At 43.4% G+C, this 17,163-nt stretch overlaps 1 protein-coding gene across 2 annotated transcripts in view; it reads left to right on the top strand.

Annotated features, from left to right (window-relative positions):
• LOC142200567 (uncharacterized) overlaps window positions 1-17,163 on the top strand; it is a 123,539-nt gene that overhangs the window by 89,238 nt on the left and 17,138 nt on the right. For both annotated transcript variants that reach the window (XM_075271010.1, XM_075271011.1), the window contains one exon: window positions 15,949-16,713. In XM_075271010.1, coding sequence (XP_075127111.1) covers window positions 15,949-16,713 — 765 coding nt within the window. The remainder of the gene's footprint in view (window positions 1-15,948; window positions 16,714-17,163) is intronic.

Raw genomic sequence — 17,163 nt, 5'->3', positions numbered from 1 at the left:
TTCCAAAACTGTGTTAAAAATTTTTTTTTCTAAAAGTCGCCATATTCCGACGGCCGTAACTTTTTTATACGTAAGTGTGCGGGGATGCATAGGGCGTCTTTTTTTGCGGGGCCGGGTGTACTTTTTAGTTCTACCATTTTCGGGAAATGTTATTGCTTTGATCACTTTTTATTCAAATTTTTATCAGAATCAAAACAGTGAAAAAACGGCGGTTTGGCACTTTTGACTATTTTTCCCGCTACGGCGTTTACCGAACAGGAAAAATATTTTTATAGATTTGTAGAGCGGGCGATTTTGGACGCCGGGATACCTAACATGTATATGTTTCACAGTTTTTAACTACTTTTATATGTGTTCTAGGGAAAGGGGGGTGATTTGAACTTTTAATTCAAAAAAGCATCCTTTCTTTTGCAGGCTGCTTAGACCAGCCTGCAAAAGAAAGGATTTGCAGACAAGCCTGGGAGCCTGTACAAGGCTCCCGGCTGTCATGGCAACAGGACGTCAGCCCTGAAGCATGCTCCAGGAGCCGGCGATCCCGGCCAAAATGGCGGCGCCCATGCGCCGCCGGGAAAATGGCGCTTCCGGCACCTTTGACCGCGGCACCGGAGGGGTTAATGCCTCCGATCGGTCCGGGGACCGATCAGAGGCATTAGAGCCGGTTGTCTACTGCTTAAAGCCATAGTTACAGACCCGACATGCGCCGTACTATTATGGCGCATGTCGGGAAGGGGTTAAAAACACCAAGAACAATGTACAAAAATGAACAACAGCCATATAATAAATGGGCGCTGCATTGAATCACCACCAAGTATGACAATTTAAACAGTTCATACATCCTATTAATATTATAAAGGTGAAAGTTTGTGAGTTTGGGTGTTTGTGGGTTTGTGTGTTTGGATGTTTGTTCCTCAATCACAGCCAAACGTCTAAATGGATTTTGTTGAGATTTCACACACATATTGCCCAGGAAAAGGTACTAGGCTACTTTAAATCTGGGTCACTCACCCTAAATCGCCACAGTCACCCTCCAAAGAACCCTCCGGCTCGGCTGTAGCAGCTGGCATTCCGCCAGCGCTGGTCTGTCCACGCACCTCCTATTGGTGCATGGCTGGGTGTGGGCGGGCTATGGAGCCAGGACTGCGGCACCATACGTTGGGGGCTGCATGTGGGCCTGCCGATTGAGCAGGGACACATGGTCCTGGCGCCACAGCTATCCCACACCGCCTACACACTCACTTTGCGGATGGGTAAAGAGGGGGCTGCTGCACCCGACACACCACATAACAGGTCAGTGCAGCGGGTTTCGAGTTTCCTGGGGGGGGGGAAGGTTCCCAGTCGGTGTCCACCACATTCCCCCTGAACACATATCATCCGTCGGTGCAGCCATGTCCCCTCTCCATGCCGGCACCTGGACGAGTCTCCGGGGCCGGCGTCAGGTTGATATGTAATCCGGAAGCCTTGCGCTGGCTCCCAGGCCTGTCAGTCTTTCGCTTCTATTGCAGCCTTGGGTGCGTAGCCTGCATTAGAGGCGCCGGTATTATGCAGTGCATTGCATTAAACCGGCGCTTCAGTTGCAGTCTACCTGCCATAGGCTGCAATCGAAACAAAACACTGACAGACCAGGGAGCAGCGTAAGGCTTCTGGCTGTGATAGCAACCTGACAACGGCCCCGGAGATGACTCCGGGTGCTGGCGTCAGTGGAGTGAGAGAACGGCGAGGGAGCGTGGGAAGGGGAGTACAACTATTTATTTGTGTTACACATCCAAGGGGGACATAATTTAAGGGCTTATGAAACTGGGGGGCAGATAAAGAGCAGGAAAGAGAACAGCATGACACTGGGGCACAAAACTGGAGGCAGAGATGGGGGGACATGAAACTGTAAGCAGAGATGGGGGGACATGAAACTGGAAGAAGACATGGGGACATGAAACTGGGAGCAGACATGGGGGGACATGAAACTGTAGGCAGAGATGGGGGGGACAAGAAACTGGAAGCAGACATGGGGGGACATGAAACTGGGGCAGCAATTGCGTGCATATAAGCGGTTCAGCGCCACCACCAACCCACAGACGAAGTCGCGGGTAACTGCTAGTATGTATATAAAATGTTAACAAAGTATGTGGTATCATCATAATCCATCCATACATGCAACCAACAGTAGCAGTATAACATCCAAAAACTGAAGAGTAAAAATAGCGGTTGCAAACCTCCCTATATGTCTATGTATAGCATTGTAGATGGTATGGGGATATCTATTATCCCCATATAGGCTACCAAACAAGGGAGAGGCGACATTTTTCAATTTCTGTCAATAATATATTCATTTAGCCCTAGAATTTACACATTTACTAAGGGTTAAAAGAGAAAATGCACCCCACAAATTGTCAAGCATGTTCTCCCAACTAAAGAAATGCCCCATGCCCCACATGTGGATGTAAAATGATCTATGGGCACACTGTAAGGTCCAGAGCGGACGGAGCGCTAATGGGATTTTGGAGGGCAAATTTAGCTTTAATCTGTTTCAGGCACCATGTTGCATTTGGAGAGCCCCTGAAGTGCCAGAACAGTAGAAAAAAAACCCAAAATGACCCCATTTTGGAAACTAGACCCCTCAAGGAATTTATCAAGGGGGGGGGGCTGAGCACTTGGACCCTACAGTTGTTTCACAGATTTTTTTTACCATTGAGATGTGAAAATGAAAAATTACTTTTTTAAAAAAAAATAAAATGTCACTGTAGCACCAAATATTTCATTTTCACAATGGGTTAAAGGAGAAATTGCACCCCACATTTTGTTACACAATTTCTCCCAAATGCGACAATACCCTATATGTACTGGTACCCTAATGTACGGGCACACGGTCGCTCTCAGAACAGATGGAGTGCTAATTGGAGTTTGTAGGCCAGATTTTGCTAGAATACTTTTCAGGCGCCCCCCAAGGTGCCAATATAGTGGAAAACCCCAAAATGTCACCCCATTTTGGAAACTAAACCCCGCAAGGAAATTATCAAGGGGTATAGTGAGCACTTGGACCCTACAGGAGTGTAGCAGAATTGGCCCAGCAAATGTTGCTTTAACCCCAAATTTTGCATTTCCACAAGGGGTTAAAAGAGAAAATGCACCCCAGAAATTGTCAAGCATTTCTCCCAACTACAGAAATGCCCCACATTTGGACGTAGAGTGATGTATGGTCACACAGTGGGAGAGAACAATAGTTGGAAATCAATTACAGCCAATCTATCCTCCAACTATTGTTCTAGTTATAGTTACAACTATTGTTATAGTTACCATGTCACATTTGCAGAGGCCTTGAAGTGCCAAAACAGTGAAAGCCCCCAAAAATGTGACCCCATTTTGGAAACTAGACCCCTTGACTTCAGTGACTTTAGTGTTAAATTACACCCCTTAAAGAATTTATCAAGTAGTATAGAAAACATTTGGATGCTACTTGTATGACAATTTATTTTCCAGAAATTACTGCATAACCGGATGAAAGTAAATCTGTGCAGAGTACGTTTTGGTTTAAGGAGGCGATATTCCATGGAAAATACATTCTAAAATTAATATTCCATTGAAGTGTGGTACAATCTAAAGCACTCCTTTATGCACAGGCCAGGTTTATCAGGGCAGGTGTCACACTGATAAGTGGTGTCTTTCCTTATTCCTCTTTTGTGACACACTCTGCATCTTTTTTGGCTTCTCCCTTTTTTTTTTTTGCAGTTTGGGGGAAAATTTTGCCCTGGTACAATACGGGAACCATGAGTTTCAGAAGTACTAGGGTACTAGGTCCCCAAATATCATGGTCTTGATAATTGTCTCCTGAAACTGAGGGAAAATTCCTGTGTGGCTTGCACATTGTGATAACACGTAAGCGTTATACATTGCCATCTGAACCATGTGCACGACCAGCTTTTTGTACCACTTTCTTGTTTTTCGCATGGCACTGTAGGGCTTTAGGACTTGATCAGATAGATCAGCCCCTCCCATGTATATATTGTATGCCAGGATGCAGTCTGGCTTGGACACAGTGGTACTGGTGCAACGCAGAGGGACAGAGTTGCTGCCGCTGCCATGAATTGTGGTCAGTACAAGGTCCTCCCTCTTGTCCCTATACTTGACCATCAGCATATCTTCATTGCAGACGGCACTACACTCACCATTTCTGAGGCGCTGCGCAATATGTGCCCTAGGGAGGCATCTTTGATTTTTGCACATTGTCCCACAAACTGCAGTTCCTCTGGAACTCAGGGACCTAAAGAGTGGGATGCTGGTGTAAAAGTTATCCACATAAAGGACATAGCCATTTGATAGATTGGAGTGTTTTGCAAGACATCTTACTCCAATACTGATGAATTATAGGTTTTTTTTTACTATGCCCATATGCAAAATAAGACCCCAGAAAATCTTCATTTCTGCTGCATTTACTGGAGTCCAGTTCTCGGGCCTGGCATAGGAAGAGGTGGCGTTTTGTTCTATGAATTGTTCGGTGTACAAATTAGTGTGAGCCACCATAAAATCTACAAACTCATTAGAGTTTGGGGCAACTAACTCAGCAATTGCTCTGGGGCGCCTCCTTTGGGGTTGCTCATCACTGGAGGAGGAGGAAAAATAAAGGAATGGGGCATGTTCCTCTTCTCCCTCGTTGGCGGTATCAGTGTCAGAGGCCAGTATGGCGTACGCCTGTTCTACTGAAAACCTTCTTTGGGATGATTGGGACTGTTGGGACATTTTTGTGTGTGTGCTGTTTTACTTGAGTATATAAAACTTTATTTCTTGAAACTTTATTGAAAATTCAAAAAAAAAAAAACAACCTTCCCCTCTAGCTAAAATTGAGCTATATATAAAGATAGAAAAAAAAACTGCGCCAGTAAACAGAAATAAGATCAGTAACTTTTTTTTTTTTTTTTTTATTTTTTTTTTACTGATCAGTGCTGGCAAGCTTTGCACAAAACAACAAAAAGGCTTGTGCAAAAAAAAATTCTTTCTTCTACCTAAAAAACAAAAACAAAACTGCGCCAAGCAGAAATAAGATCAGTAACGTGTATTTTTTTTCATGCCATGACTAAGAGGTGAGATAACTTCGAAATGTGTCGGCGTTTTTTAATCTTTTGCACGTTTCTTCCTATTTTTCACCATGTGTGTTTTGTATCATGAAAATGGATATCGTTTTTAAGGATCATTAAAGGTTAATTTTTACTGAGCCTGAAGGACTGCGGACCATTTGTTTCTTCAATTTGTCTATATATTTTTTTTACTGATCAGTGTGCAGCGGCGAGTTTTGCACAAAAAACAAAAATGCCTGTGCAAAAATAAAAATTACCTTCTACTACCTAAAATTGATATAGATAGTAAACTTCTATATTATTATAGGCAACTAACTAAACTAAAAAATAAAAAAAAAAGAGGAATGCCGAAAAGGGGAGGGGAGTATCTTCTCTGCACAGATGCAGATTTGAGGAGCCAGACAGTCAGAGGTGGTCAGGAAAGAGGGGAGGGAAGAGGGAGAGATGAGAGGGAAGATGGGCTTGGAGACAGTTGAGGGCTGCCTGGGAGAGGTGGAATCAGGGCTGGGAGACAGTTGGGACGTCTGGCAGTGACAATGGAGGTCTGATGAAGGTAACGCAGCGATCACAGTAAAGCGCTCACAGGGCAGCACGGGGTCTGCTCTGCTCACAATTCCCAAAGGAATTGTGTAGAGCAGTGACCCGATCTTTACATTGCCCTGCACACCATTAATTGGTCAGTCTGCCATGACGCAGCCAGAGTGACCAATTAAACATCTGGAGGGGGTGCCACCACTGTACGCCCCCCCCCAAACACTCAACAGGGATTGGTGATAGGTATAGCACCAATCCCTGTCACTTTCACTTTCATCTGTCGGCCCAGATCATTGGATCTGCGCCGGCAAGCTGTAATTGGTCGATGTGAAACAATCGGCCAATTGCAGGGATCTATGTGGCGGGGAAAGGGATAAACCACCCAATTCACATAAAGAAAGTTGTCTGCTGTCATGGACAGCAGCAACCTTCTTACAGCTTCTGTGTCTTGAGACACGGAGACTGTTTATAACCATGACATAGTATTACTTCATGGTGCGCTAAGTACCTAGCGCCCATTAAGTAATAGTATGTTCTTCTTCTTGAAGCCTGTGATTGTGGGAGACAGTCTTATGTGTCTTGGTAATGAGTTCCAAATTATGGAAGATGCACAGGAGAACTCTTGGAGATGGTTGTGCGAAGAGCAGATAAGTGCAGAGCGGAGTAGGAGGTCTTTGGAGTATTTTGAAGTCTTTGCTGGGCAACGGGTAACTAGTGAAGGGTTTGGCAAAGGGGAGTGGCCGATGAAGAAAGGGGGGGAGCAGCACAGTTTAAATTGGACTGGAGACGGGCAAGAGTATTTGTAGGGAGTGCATGGAGAAGGGAGTAGGTTCACACTACTGTTAGAAAATCCGTATAATTTCTGGTCCAGGACCAGACACATTTTCAGGGTTTTTTGTATGTGAGGTTTATGAGTGCTGTAACATCATTTGCGTTATTCAATTTATTTGTTATTATTTATTTTTGCATATTTTTTAATATTTTGATATATGGAAAAGCATGTCCTTATATTATTTTATTTACTTTATTCTTCCTCATAAGGTCATTATAGACCTTTGGAGACATCTAATCACTTCTTTTTTCTTTTTTTTTTGTGAGGGAGGCTGATTTTCCCTGTAACTAGGGCAGGTACATTTTGCTCCATTTTGATCTGGGTCGTGTAGGACCCAGCAGCTCTAAAAGACTCCGATCACAGCGGATCACATGACTGCCAGGTCAGAGGGGAGCCGCATCATGGCGGCGCCCATAGCTGTGTGTGTATATGTGTGTGTGTATATATAGATAGATAGATATAGATATAAAAGGGGTTCTACAAAGGGAATCTGCCCAGTTCCAGTCCCAAGGCAGAGTGCTGATCTGCGGTGACCTAAACGCCAGGACTGGCACAGAGATAGACTACCTCTCCTCTGATGGAAACCTGCACATCCCGGTAGGCGAGGTCCACCACCTGCAGTCTGCACAGAGAAGAAGAAATAGCTATGACATAGTCGTCAACAAGAGCGGGAGACAGCTGCTGAACCTGTGCCGGAGTCTGGGACTGTACATAATGAACAGGCGTACCAGAGGGGACTCTCAGGGACGCTTCACACTAAACTCCCACGTGGGCAACAGCGTGGTGGACTATATCATCACAGACGCAGACCCAGCAGACATAGATGCTCTCATAGTCACCCCTGAAACACACCTGTCAGACCACAATCAGATCCTGCTGTACATGAGATCCACTGACAAGCCACTCACACAGCAGCCCCACCAGATTGGTCTCTACAACCTACCACCATCCTTTAAATGGGCCAGTCACCGGGCCACCGAATACACCAATGCGGCTAACCGACCCGAAATCAAGGAACTGCTCACAAACTTCTATATGAGTTCCTACCAGTCAGACCAACAAGGTGTCACTCGAGCAGTGAAGGACTTCAATAACATCCTGTACACCACGGCAGAACTAGCAGGCCTGAAACAGACAAAGCCCAAGAGACCGACTAACAAACAGTCTCACAAATGGTTTGACAGCGACTGCAAGGCTCTACGCCGTTCTCTAAGGGCAGTCTCCAACCAGAAACACAGAGACCCCAACAACAGAGAGTCGAGGGAAGCCTACAACAATCTGCAAGCAATACAAAGGCACCCTCAGAGAGAAGAAACAGAGGTACCTCTCCCACAAAATAGAGCAACTAGAGGACAGCTCATTCTGGGAGACCTGGCACCAGTGCAGTGTGAAGGTGAATGGGAAAAGGACAGCATACTTCCAACAGGCCCGAGGGGTCAGACAAGGCTGTAGCCTGAGCCCAACGCTCTTCAACATCTATATCAATGAACTGGCTACAGCCCTGGAGGCCTCACCAACCCCAGGCCTCACCCTGAAGTTCCTGCTATACGCTGACGACCTCCTACTCCTGGCCCCCACTGAGAAAGACCTCCAAGAAAGCCTGTCAGTGCTGGAAAAATTCAGCACCACATGGGCCCTACCCATCAACCAGAAGAAGACCAAAGTCATGGTATTTCAGAAGAAGGGCCAGAATAAAGCCTCCACCACCCCACAATTCACACTGAACGGCTCCACACTGGAGAAAAACAACAGCTACACCTACCTGGGGCTGGAGCTCAGCCAATCAGGAAGCTTCAAAGCAGCAATAGAAACCCTGAAAGCAAAAGCCTGCATAACCTTCTACGCCATCAGAAGGCAACTGTACCACCTCAAACCACCGGTGAGGGTCTGGCTGAAGATATTTGACGCAGTCATCTCCCCGATCCTTCTCTATGGCAGCGAGGTTTGGGGCCCAGCCACCTACCCAGACCAGTCAAAGTGGGATTCCAGCCCAACAGAGAACTTCCACCTGGAGTTCTTCAAATACCTGCTCCATGTCCATCGCAACACCTCCAACATGGCCTGCAGGGCAGAGCTAGGCAGACTCCCCCTATGGCTCACCATACAGAAGAGGGCGCTATCTTTCAAGGCACACATCCAGGGGAGCAACCCCGACTCCTACCACCACCAAGCTTGGCTAAGCCACCGGAGCAAATCAGACACTCACCAACCAAACAGCCAACCACCAAACCAAAAACACCAACAGATGATAACCAAGGCCGAAATAAAAGCGACCACAGAGGCAAACAGAGAGCGGTACATTGAAGAATGGAGAAACGAAATAAATAACTCCAAGAAACTCACTGTGTACCAATCCCTACAAAGAGACTACACCATGGCCACCTACCTGAAGAGAATACGCCACCCCAAGCACAGACAGACCCTGAGCCGGTACAGACTGAGCACCCGCAACCTAGAGATAGAGACAGGGCGATACAGGCAGACGTACAAGCCACGGGAGAACAGACTGTGCCAGCACTGTGACCAGGGGGCCCTAGAAGATGAGACCCACTTCCTGCTACACTGCACCAAATACTCAGCTGTGAGGGCCGTCTACTACCAAAGACTCTCTGCCCACATCCCAGACTTCATATCTGCAGACGAGAAGAGGAAACTCTACATCCTACTGGGAGAAGAAGAGGCCACTGTGGAGATCGCTGCCCAATACGTGTCCAGCTGTCACCAAATAAGAGGAAGATGACACTCCACGGACTATTATATTTATCCCAATACACCCACCCCACCCCCACCTCCCCATATAGCAGTCACCAACGAAGAGGAAGATGAGACTCCACGGACTGTTATACCCCAAACCAACTGCCCCGCCCACCCCACCTCCCCATATAGCGGTCACTAACTAAGAAGAAGACGAGACTCCATGGACTGTTATACCCCAAACCACTACCCCCCCATACCCACCAGTCACCCACCCGAATCCATCCCCCCCCCCCCCCCCCCCCCCCCCCCACACACACACACACTCACTCACTCTACTAGCTTTGGCAATGCCAAATATCTATTCGGACGTGCCAATAAAGCTTTTTCGATTTGATTTGATATATAAATTATATATATATAGTGCTCATTGAACGCATTGTACACAGCTATTTGGGAAGGCAGGGATGTTAATAAACCAGCCCTGCTTTCTATAGGGGAGCTTTGGCATGATTTCGTGCAGCTGCTGCAGAGAGGGACCGCCTGGATATGTATAGTTTATGGGCGGTCCGGAAGAGGCCTTTCAGACAAATATTGAGAGACAAATGAAATTCTGACCATGGTCATGTGATAAGCACACAGATGCACAGCTTGTTATAGTCACAGCACAGTAATAAGACATCTGCCTAGTAACAAGTGGTGCATCTGTGTGCTCATCAAATAACCATGGACCATAAATACCATGACCATGGCCAGATTTTTATCCACTAGAAGTAACAGCAAGCATAGATCTAGAAAACCGTGAGGAATTAATACAGAAGGTATATATGAAAATTGTCAAACACTTTATTATACAAAAAATTTGTTTCTCAATATGGGTCTGAAAGTGGCCAACCTCTTTAACCCCTTCCTGCTGATGGCACTTTTTGACTTCCTGACCAAGCTCGATTTTTCAAAACTGACATGTCACTTTATGTGGCAATAACTTTGGAACGCTTTAACTTACCAAAGTGATTTTGAGATTGAAATTTTGGTTGATATGTTTTGTGTTTAATTATGAAAAAATAGGAAATTTGGTGACAATTTTGAAAAATATGCATTTTATAAAGTTTGAAATGATGTGCATTGCATACAGATAGTCAGACCGCCAAAATTATATCATAAATCTCATGTTCCAGATCTCTGCTTTATGTCGGCATCAAACTTTAGTCACCCTTTTATTTTTTACGGACATTATAAGGTTTACAAGTGAAACAACAATATTCAAAATTTTCAAGAGATTTCCAAAACCCATTTTTTAAGGGACTAATCCAGTTATGAAGGGGTTTTAAAAGACCCTTGTATTAAACCCCCCATAAATCACCCCATTTTCAAAACTGCACCCCTTAAATAAGCCAAGTCAACATATACCTAGTAATTTAACCCTATAAGTGCTTAACAGGAATTAATACAAAATGGAGGTGAAATTTTCAAATTTGATTTTATTTTACTAATATTTTCGTTTAGCCCTAGAATTTGTACATTCACAAGGGGTTAAAGGAGAAAATGCATCCCACAATTTATGCAACTTCCCCGACTACCATAGTACCCCGCTTGTGGGTGTAAACTAATATATGGACGCTTAGCAAGACACAGAAGGGAAGGCGCGCCAAGGAGCTTTTAGAGGGCAGATCTGGCTGTAATTAGTTTCGGGAACCATGTCGCATTTACAAAGCCCTTAAGGTGTCAAAACAGTGGAAACCTCTAGAAAGTAACCCCATTTTGAAAACCGCACCCCTCAAAGAATTTATCAAGTGATGTAGTGAGCATTAGTAACCCCGAAGTGAATATGTAAGCTGTGCAGAGTAAATTGGGTACACCAAATCCCATTCTATTTTCCCACTAGCTCCTATGACACGGACGGGGAAGAGGGGCATTCTGGGGGATCAGTGCTGGTGTATTATCTCTCATAAGCTCTAAATATGGGGTGTCCCCTGAAAACGCCCACATAGCTTATACATTTCCTTCTAGTCGCAGCCACTTATGCCCTAATGATTTGGCGACTTTTGGGGTTTTTGTCTTCACATTGCACAAGCTAGATTTTTATTTTCTGGCAATGTGGCCATATGTCAATTCAACATCAACATCAATTCTGGCATTGCTTTTTAACCTAGACTATGACTAAGAACGCCTAGTTCGAAACGCATCAGTCTGTAACCATCACGTTTCATGTCTGAACTTTTTCCCTGGTGCACACTCGTATTTTAATCATGGTTATTCAATAAAGCAAAAAGCAAAAAAAAATTATTTGGAAAAATAGTCTGCTGGATCGTCCTTCATTTTTTCGTTGGATATTCTCTCAGAGGTGTGTTTTCCTAGGTCGGAGGAAATTTGGAGATCCGAGCAGCTTTTTCTCCCAAGGAACCATGAGTGTGTCCTGTTTTCAAATTTTTTAGTGCTAAGCTGTGGGCTGTGTTTCCCTTCCCTCACCCCTTTTCATGGACGATATTACCATTGCGGCTGGGTCTATGACCAGCCGTAACAGTAATATACAGAATATCCCATAGACGGCAATACAGTTGTATTGCCGTCTATGGGACTTGCAATCAAGCAGGTTCAAGCAGGGGCAATAAAATCGTTAAAAAAAAAAAAAATTAAAAATGTATAATAAAAAAAAATGAAATAAATAAAAACTCTAAATCACCTCCTTTCCCTAGAATACATATAAAAGTAGAAAATCATATGTCAAACACATGCACATTACGGTAGGTATCCCTGTTTCCGAAAATGCCCTGTCTACTAATAGTTTTCCTGTACGGTGAACGTCAAAATTAAAAGTGCCAAACCGCCGGGTTTTCTTTTCAATAAAAGGTGATCTGAGCAACAGACATTCCCCAAAATAGTATAACTAAAAAGTACATCTGGCCCTGCAAAAAAACGCGCTATGGATCTCTGTACAACTGCAGGGTCACCTGTCAATGTTGCCTTGCAGCTGTTGCAAAACTACAACTCCCATATATTAAATATTTTACAATTTTTTGCTTCAAAATTTTTTTTCCCTATTTTCCGCCTCTAAAACCTAGGTGCATCTTATAGTCCAGTGCGTCTTATAGTCCGAAAAATACGGTAGTTATGCACAGGAATTGTCTTGTTGGCCTTTGTGGTTGTGTTTATTAGGTGGACAGCCATAGGCACTATTAGTAACCACCCCTCTTACGCTTGTGTTAATTCCCGAATGGTGGGGAATATTACTAGCAAAATACAGCGGAATATAGGGGGTAGGGTTCTTTATTATTGATAGTGCCTCGTTTCACACTCTCACTGGGTTTTTATGCACAAAACTTTTAATTATTTAACAACAAAAGTTATATTTTAGTCCTTACCATTATAATTGGGCAATTTTTAATATATACCGTATTTTTCGGACTATAAGACGCACTTTTTTCCCCCCAAATTTCGGAGGAAAATGAGGGTGCGTCTTATAGTCTGAATGTGGGTGGAGGAGTGGGTTTGCAGCATGGCCGCGCTACTGCCACCGCTGGTTTTCTTCAGCGGCAGTAGCGCGGCAATCTGCAGGCCCTGGCAGCTAAGACAGTCCCCGGCATCTGCTGTAATAGACCGGCGGATGCCGGGGAGTGTCTTAGCTGCCGGGGCCTGCAGATTGCCGCGCTACTGCCACCGCTGGTTTTCTTCAGCGGCAGGAGCGTGACAATACTGCAGGCCCCGGCAGCTAAGACACTCCCCGGCATCCGCCGGTCTATTACAGCAGATGCCAGGGACTGTCTTAGCTGCCGGGGCCTGCAGATTGCCGCGCTACTGCCGCTGAAGAAAACCAGCGGTGGCAGTAGCGCGGCCATGCTGCAAATCCACTCCTCCTCCACAGGTCCCGGCAGTCAGTTAGCCCCCCCCAGCGGCCCCATACCTTTAGTGATGCAGGCCGGCTCCTGCACGGCGAGGCCGCAGGAGCCGACCTGTTCCGATGACAGCCGGGAGCCTAATGAAGGCTCCCAGGCCTGTCATAGCTATATATTACTATCGCGGCTGGTCTATGACCCTCCGCGATAGTAATGTATAGAATCTCCCATAGACGGCAATACACTTGTATTGCCGTCTATGGGACTTGCAATCAAATGATTGCAGGTTCAAGCCCCCTAGGCGGGGGATATTAAAATAGTAAAAAAAAAAAAAAAAAAACTTAAAAAAAATATAAAATAAAATAAATAAAAGTTCACCTCCTTTCCCTAGAATACATATAAAAGTATAACATTACTGTGAAACATACACATTAGGTATCCCTGTGTCTGAAAATGCCCGGTCTACTAATATTTTTATGTACAGTGAACGTCAAAATCAAAAGTGCTAAACCACCGGGTTTTTCTCTCTGTTTTGCCTCTGAATTAAATAAAAGGTGATCTAAGCAATAAACATTTCCCAAAATGGTATATCTAAAAAGTACACCTGGCCCCACAAAAAAAACTCCCTATACATCCCCGTACAGCTGCAGGGTCACCTGTCAATGTGGCCTTGCAGCTGTTCCAAAACTACAACTCCCATATATTAAATATTTTACCATTTTTTGCCTGAAAATTTTTTTTCCCTATTTTTCTCCTCTAAAACCTGGGTGCGTCTTATAGTCCGAAAAATACGGTAGGCCTTTATAATCCTATAGTCGTCCCTGAAAAAAAAAAAAGAGTTTGGGAAATTTTCTTGTAAATCTGGAAAATTGATTTTACACTTCTAAGCCTTCTAACATCCAAAATAAATTAAAGGACTATTAAAAGGTGATGCCAATATAAAGCAGAAATATGGTAGATAATATTTATTCATGTATTTGGGAGGTATGACTATTTAAATACAAAAATTTTGATCTATGTTTACCACTAACATGAAGTACAATGTGTTATTAAAAAAAAAAAAAAAAAAAAATTCTGAGAATCACTTGTGTACGTTATAGCGTCTCAAAGTTATTGCCATTTAAAGTGACACATGTCAGTTTTGAAAATTGAGGCCTGGTACATAAGGTACTTTCAGACCTGGTCCTTAACCGGTTAATGATGAAACCACACAGTCTGTTACATGGTTCTCCCAATCAATATAAATAAAAACAATTATATCTAGTTGATATAAAGTATTCAGACAGCAAAAGCCCAACTAAAAAGATTCAGTTTATGATGTCCTGAGGATAGGCCTTGTAGCTTTTGTCTTAAGTGGTGTAGTATAAGTTCTATATCAAATCTTGAAGTGATTGATGTAAATGCACTGTACTGATGTTATTAATATGCAGGCCTAACATAACAGTTGTTATATGGTTTATTGTTCATATTTGCAGAGTTTGCAAGTTTGTTTTTTCCCTGTATGGGCTAGTTCACACAGGGCTCCGCGTGAACACATTTCGTTGCGGCTTTCCAATCTAGATTAGGCCCAAATGAATGAGCCTAGTCCGGAGAGTGGTGTCTCGAGGTGGACACCGTGACTGAATCAGCCGCGGAATCCACCTGTTGAAAGGGGAGCTCGCGTCTTTTTTCCGTGAGCGGGAACAAACCACTTAAGGAAAAAAGAACGCTAGCAGTCTACATAGACCTCTATTTTGAGGGGGTGGATTTTGAGGAGGATTTGGTGTCAAAATCCGCCCCCCTCTTGCCCTGTGTGAACTAACGCTCAGCGTGTATATTTTCACACATACAGATAGATATAGGCTACATAGGCTCTGTATATGTAGGACCTATATATATACATATACATACACATATATATGTAAGTAGGTAGAAAACCTTTGTGGCGCACACCTCAGGACACAAAAATAAGAAAAAACATGTATTGGTTAGGATAACGAGTTTCGGGGATATACCCCTTCGTCAGATCTAATCCGAAAACATAAAACCAGAATACTTGTATTCAATCATAAAGATGCAAAATAAATCATAAACAATTATTCAAAATTTCAATATCTATTAAATACCAAATATTGGATAACGATTTTTTTCAAAATCGCATATGGTCATGCTAGAAGATATGCGCGTCTATAAATATAAACAGCCAAATATAAATAGATGATGTAAATTTTATATGACAAATATTAAATCTACTGTGAGAATGCTTATACTCCATGTGAGCTTAGAGTACAAATGTAATCATACTAATAACTTTAATAATGGTATGAAGGTGCTTAAATATAGCTTCATTATACAAAAAGGCTTCTTATAAAAATATATACATACATGAATAGCACTAAGGTGCATAAAACAAGACTAAACGTTTTTAATAAAGATAGACCTAGGGGCTAGAGTAAATACATGTACTCATCTAAGAATATTAGTAGTCTAGTGCTAGATGTACTCCTTTTGAAGAAAAACATATCATATATTGCCATTATGTATTGTAATGGCAATATATGGTATGTTTTTCTTTCTTATTTTGTAATTTGTGTATCTTTATGATTGAATACAAGTATTCTGGTTTTATGTTTTTGGATTAGATCTGACGAAGGGGTATATCCCCGAAACGCGTTATCCTAACCAATAAAAAAAAATTTCTTCTGATTTTTGTGTCCTGAGGTGTTCGCCACAAGGGTTTTTTACCTACTTACCTATATTTTTGCACCGATCCACGGCTGCATCAGCCAATCGGTCCACCAGGGTGTGCTGCAACCTACATTTCACCATTGTGGTGCGGATTCATTTTGTGTTTCAGAACTTATAATAGTGAAAAATATAAAGCCAAGGAGAGCGCACGAGTCTGGAGGTTTTTTTCTATATATATATCTATACATATAGGAACACCAAATATTTACATACAAAATAATTCTAAAATTTAAAAATTGTTTGAATAATTTCCAATATCTTCCAGATGTGGCAAAATGGGAGTCGCTTTTTGCAAATAATCGTCCAGAAACTCGTCGCTCCATATTCTCATGGAGTCCGAAATCATCATCATTAGATACTTCAGAAGCATCCCCATCAAATGAAATAAGTCAGACCAGGAGAGCATCTTTAGATGCATTGGCTACATTCACCTTGTTCTCTCAAGAGGGACATGAATATGCATCTGCTAGCTCTCAGCCGCATTCAGATATTTTTTCATCACTTCGAAAACCAGATTTCAAACAAAGCGATGTGCCTCAAAACAGAGGTCTTCAACATGAACGTAAGCAAATGGAGAACACCGATCAAGAATTGCCTTGTACATCAAATACAGTTTGCAATGAAGTATGGACTATAGATAATATAAATACTGGACCAAAACAACAGTGTGATGACTATAACCTGATTCCCCAGGTAACTAAAGTTAATTTGAATTCAGAAGCTGAAACCAGTTGTGACCAGTTATCTGATGTCAACCTTAATGTGGCTCAAGCACCCGAATTGAGTCACATTTGTGATGCAAGCTCGGAATATTTTGATTTAAAAGCTTATGGAAATGGCAACGTGGACACCAAAAATGATAGCCATGATGCAGATTCCAGTCATTTGGATGATACGTTGACATCAGGAATGTTGCATGTATCTGGGAGACAACTTAGTCCAGAGGTACTTCAGCTTTTCAAGGGAAAGGATACTACCAGTATTGTTAATATCCTGAAGACACTTTCTCCTTTTTACCCAGCTCTTCAAGGTATGCTGCTTTCAATGTTCTAGATGAATTTATAATTGCACATTTAACTCTTAAAGAGGACCTTTCACCATTTTGCCCATAGGCAGTTCTATATACTGCCGGAAAGCTGACAGTGTGCTGAGTTCAGCGCACTGTCGGCTTTCCCGATGTGGGCCCAGTGTGAATAGCTTACGGTCCCGGTACCGTAGCTCTTCTATGGTCAGAAGGGCGTTTCTGATACTCAGTCAGAGACGTCCTTCTTCACAGCACAGCCAATCTCGCTGTGCTGTGAGAGCCGAGAGGAACGCCCCCTCCCTCCCTGATAATGCTCGTCTATGGACGAGTACTGCGAGCAGATGGAGGGGGCGTTCCTCCCGGCTCACACTGTACAGCGCGATTGGCTGTGCTGTGAAGAAGGACGTCTCTGACTGAGTGTCAGAAACGCCCTTCTGACCATAGAAGAGCTACGGT

Source organism: Leptodactylus fuscus, chromosome 4, assembly GCF_031893055.1.
Source record: "Leptodactylus fuscus isolate aLepFus1 chromosome 4, aLepFus1.hap2, whole genome shotgun sequence".
Lineage (NCBI taxonomy): Eukaryota > Metazoa > Chordata > Amphibia > Anura > Leptodactylidae > Leptodactylus > Leptodactylus fuscus.
This window is presented reverse-complemented; position numbering and strand designations above follow the sequence as displayed.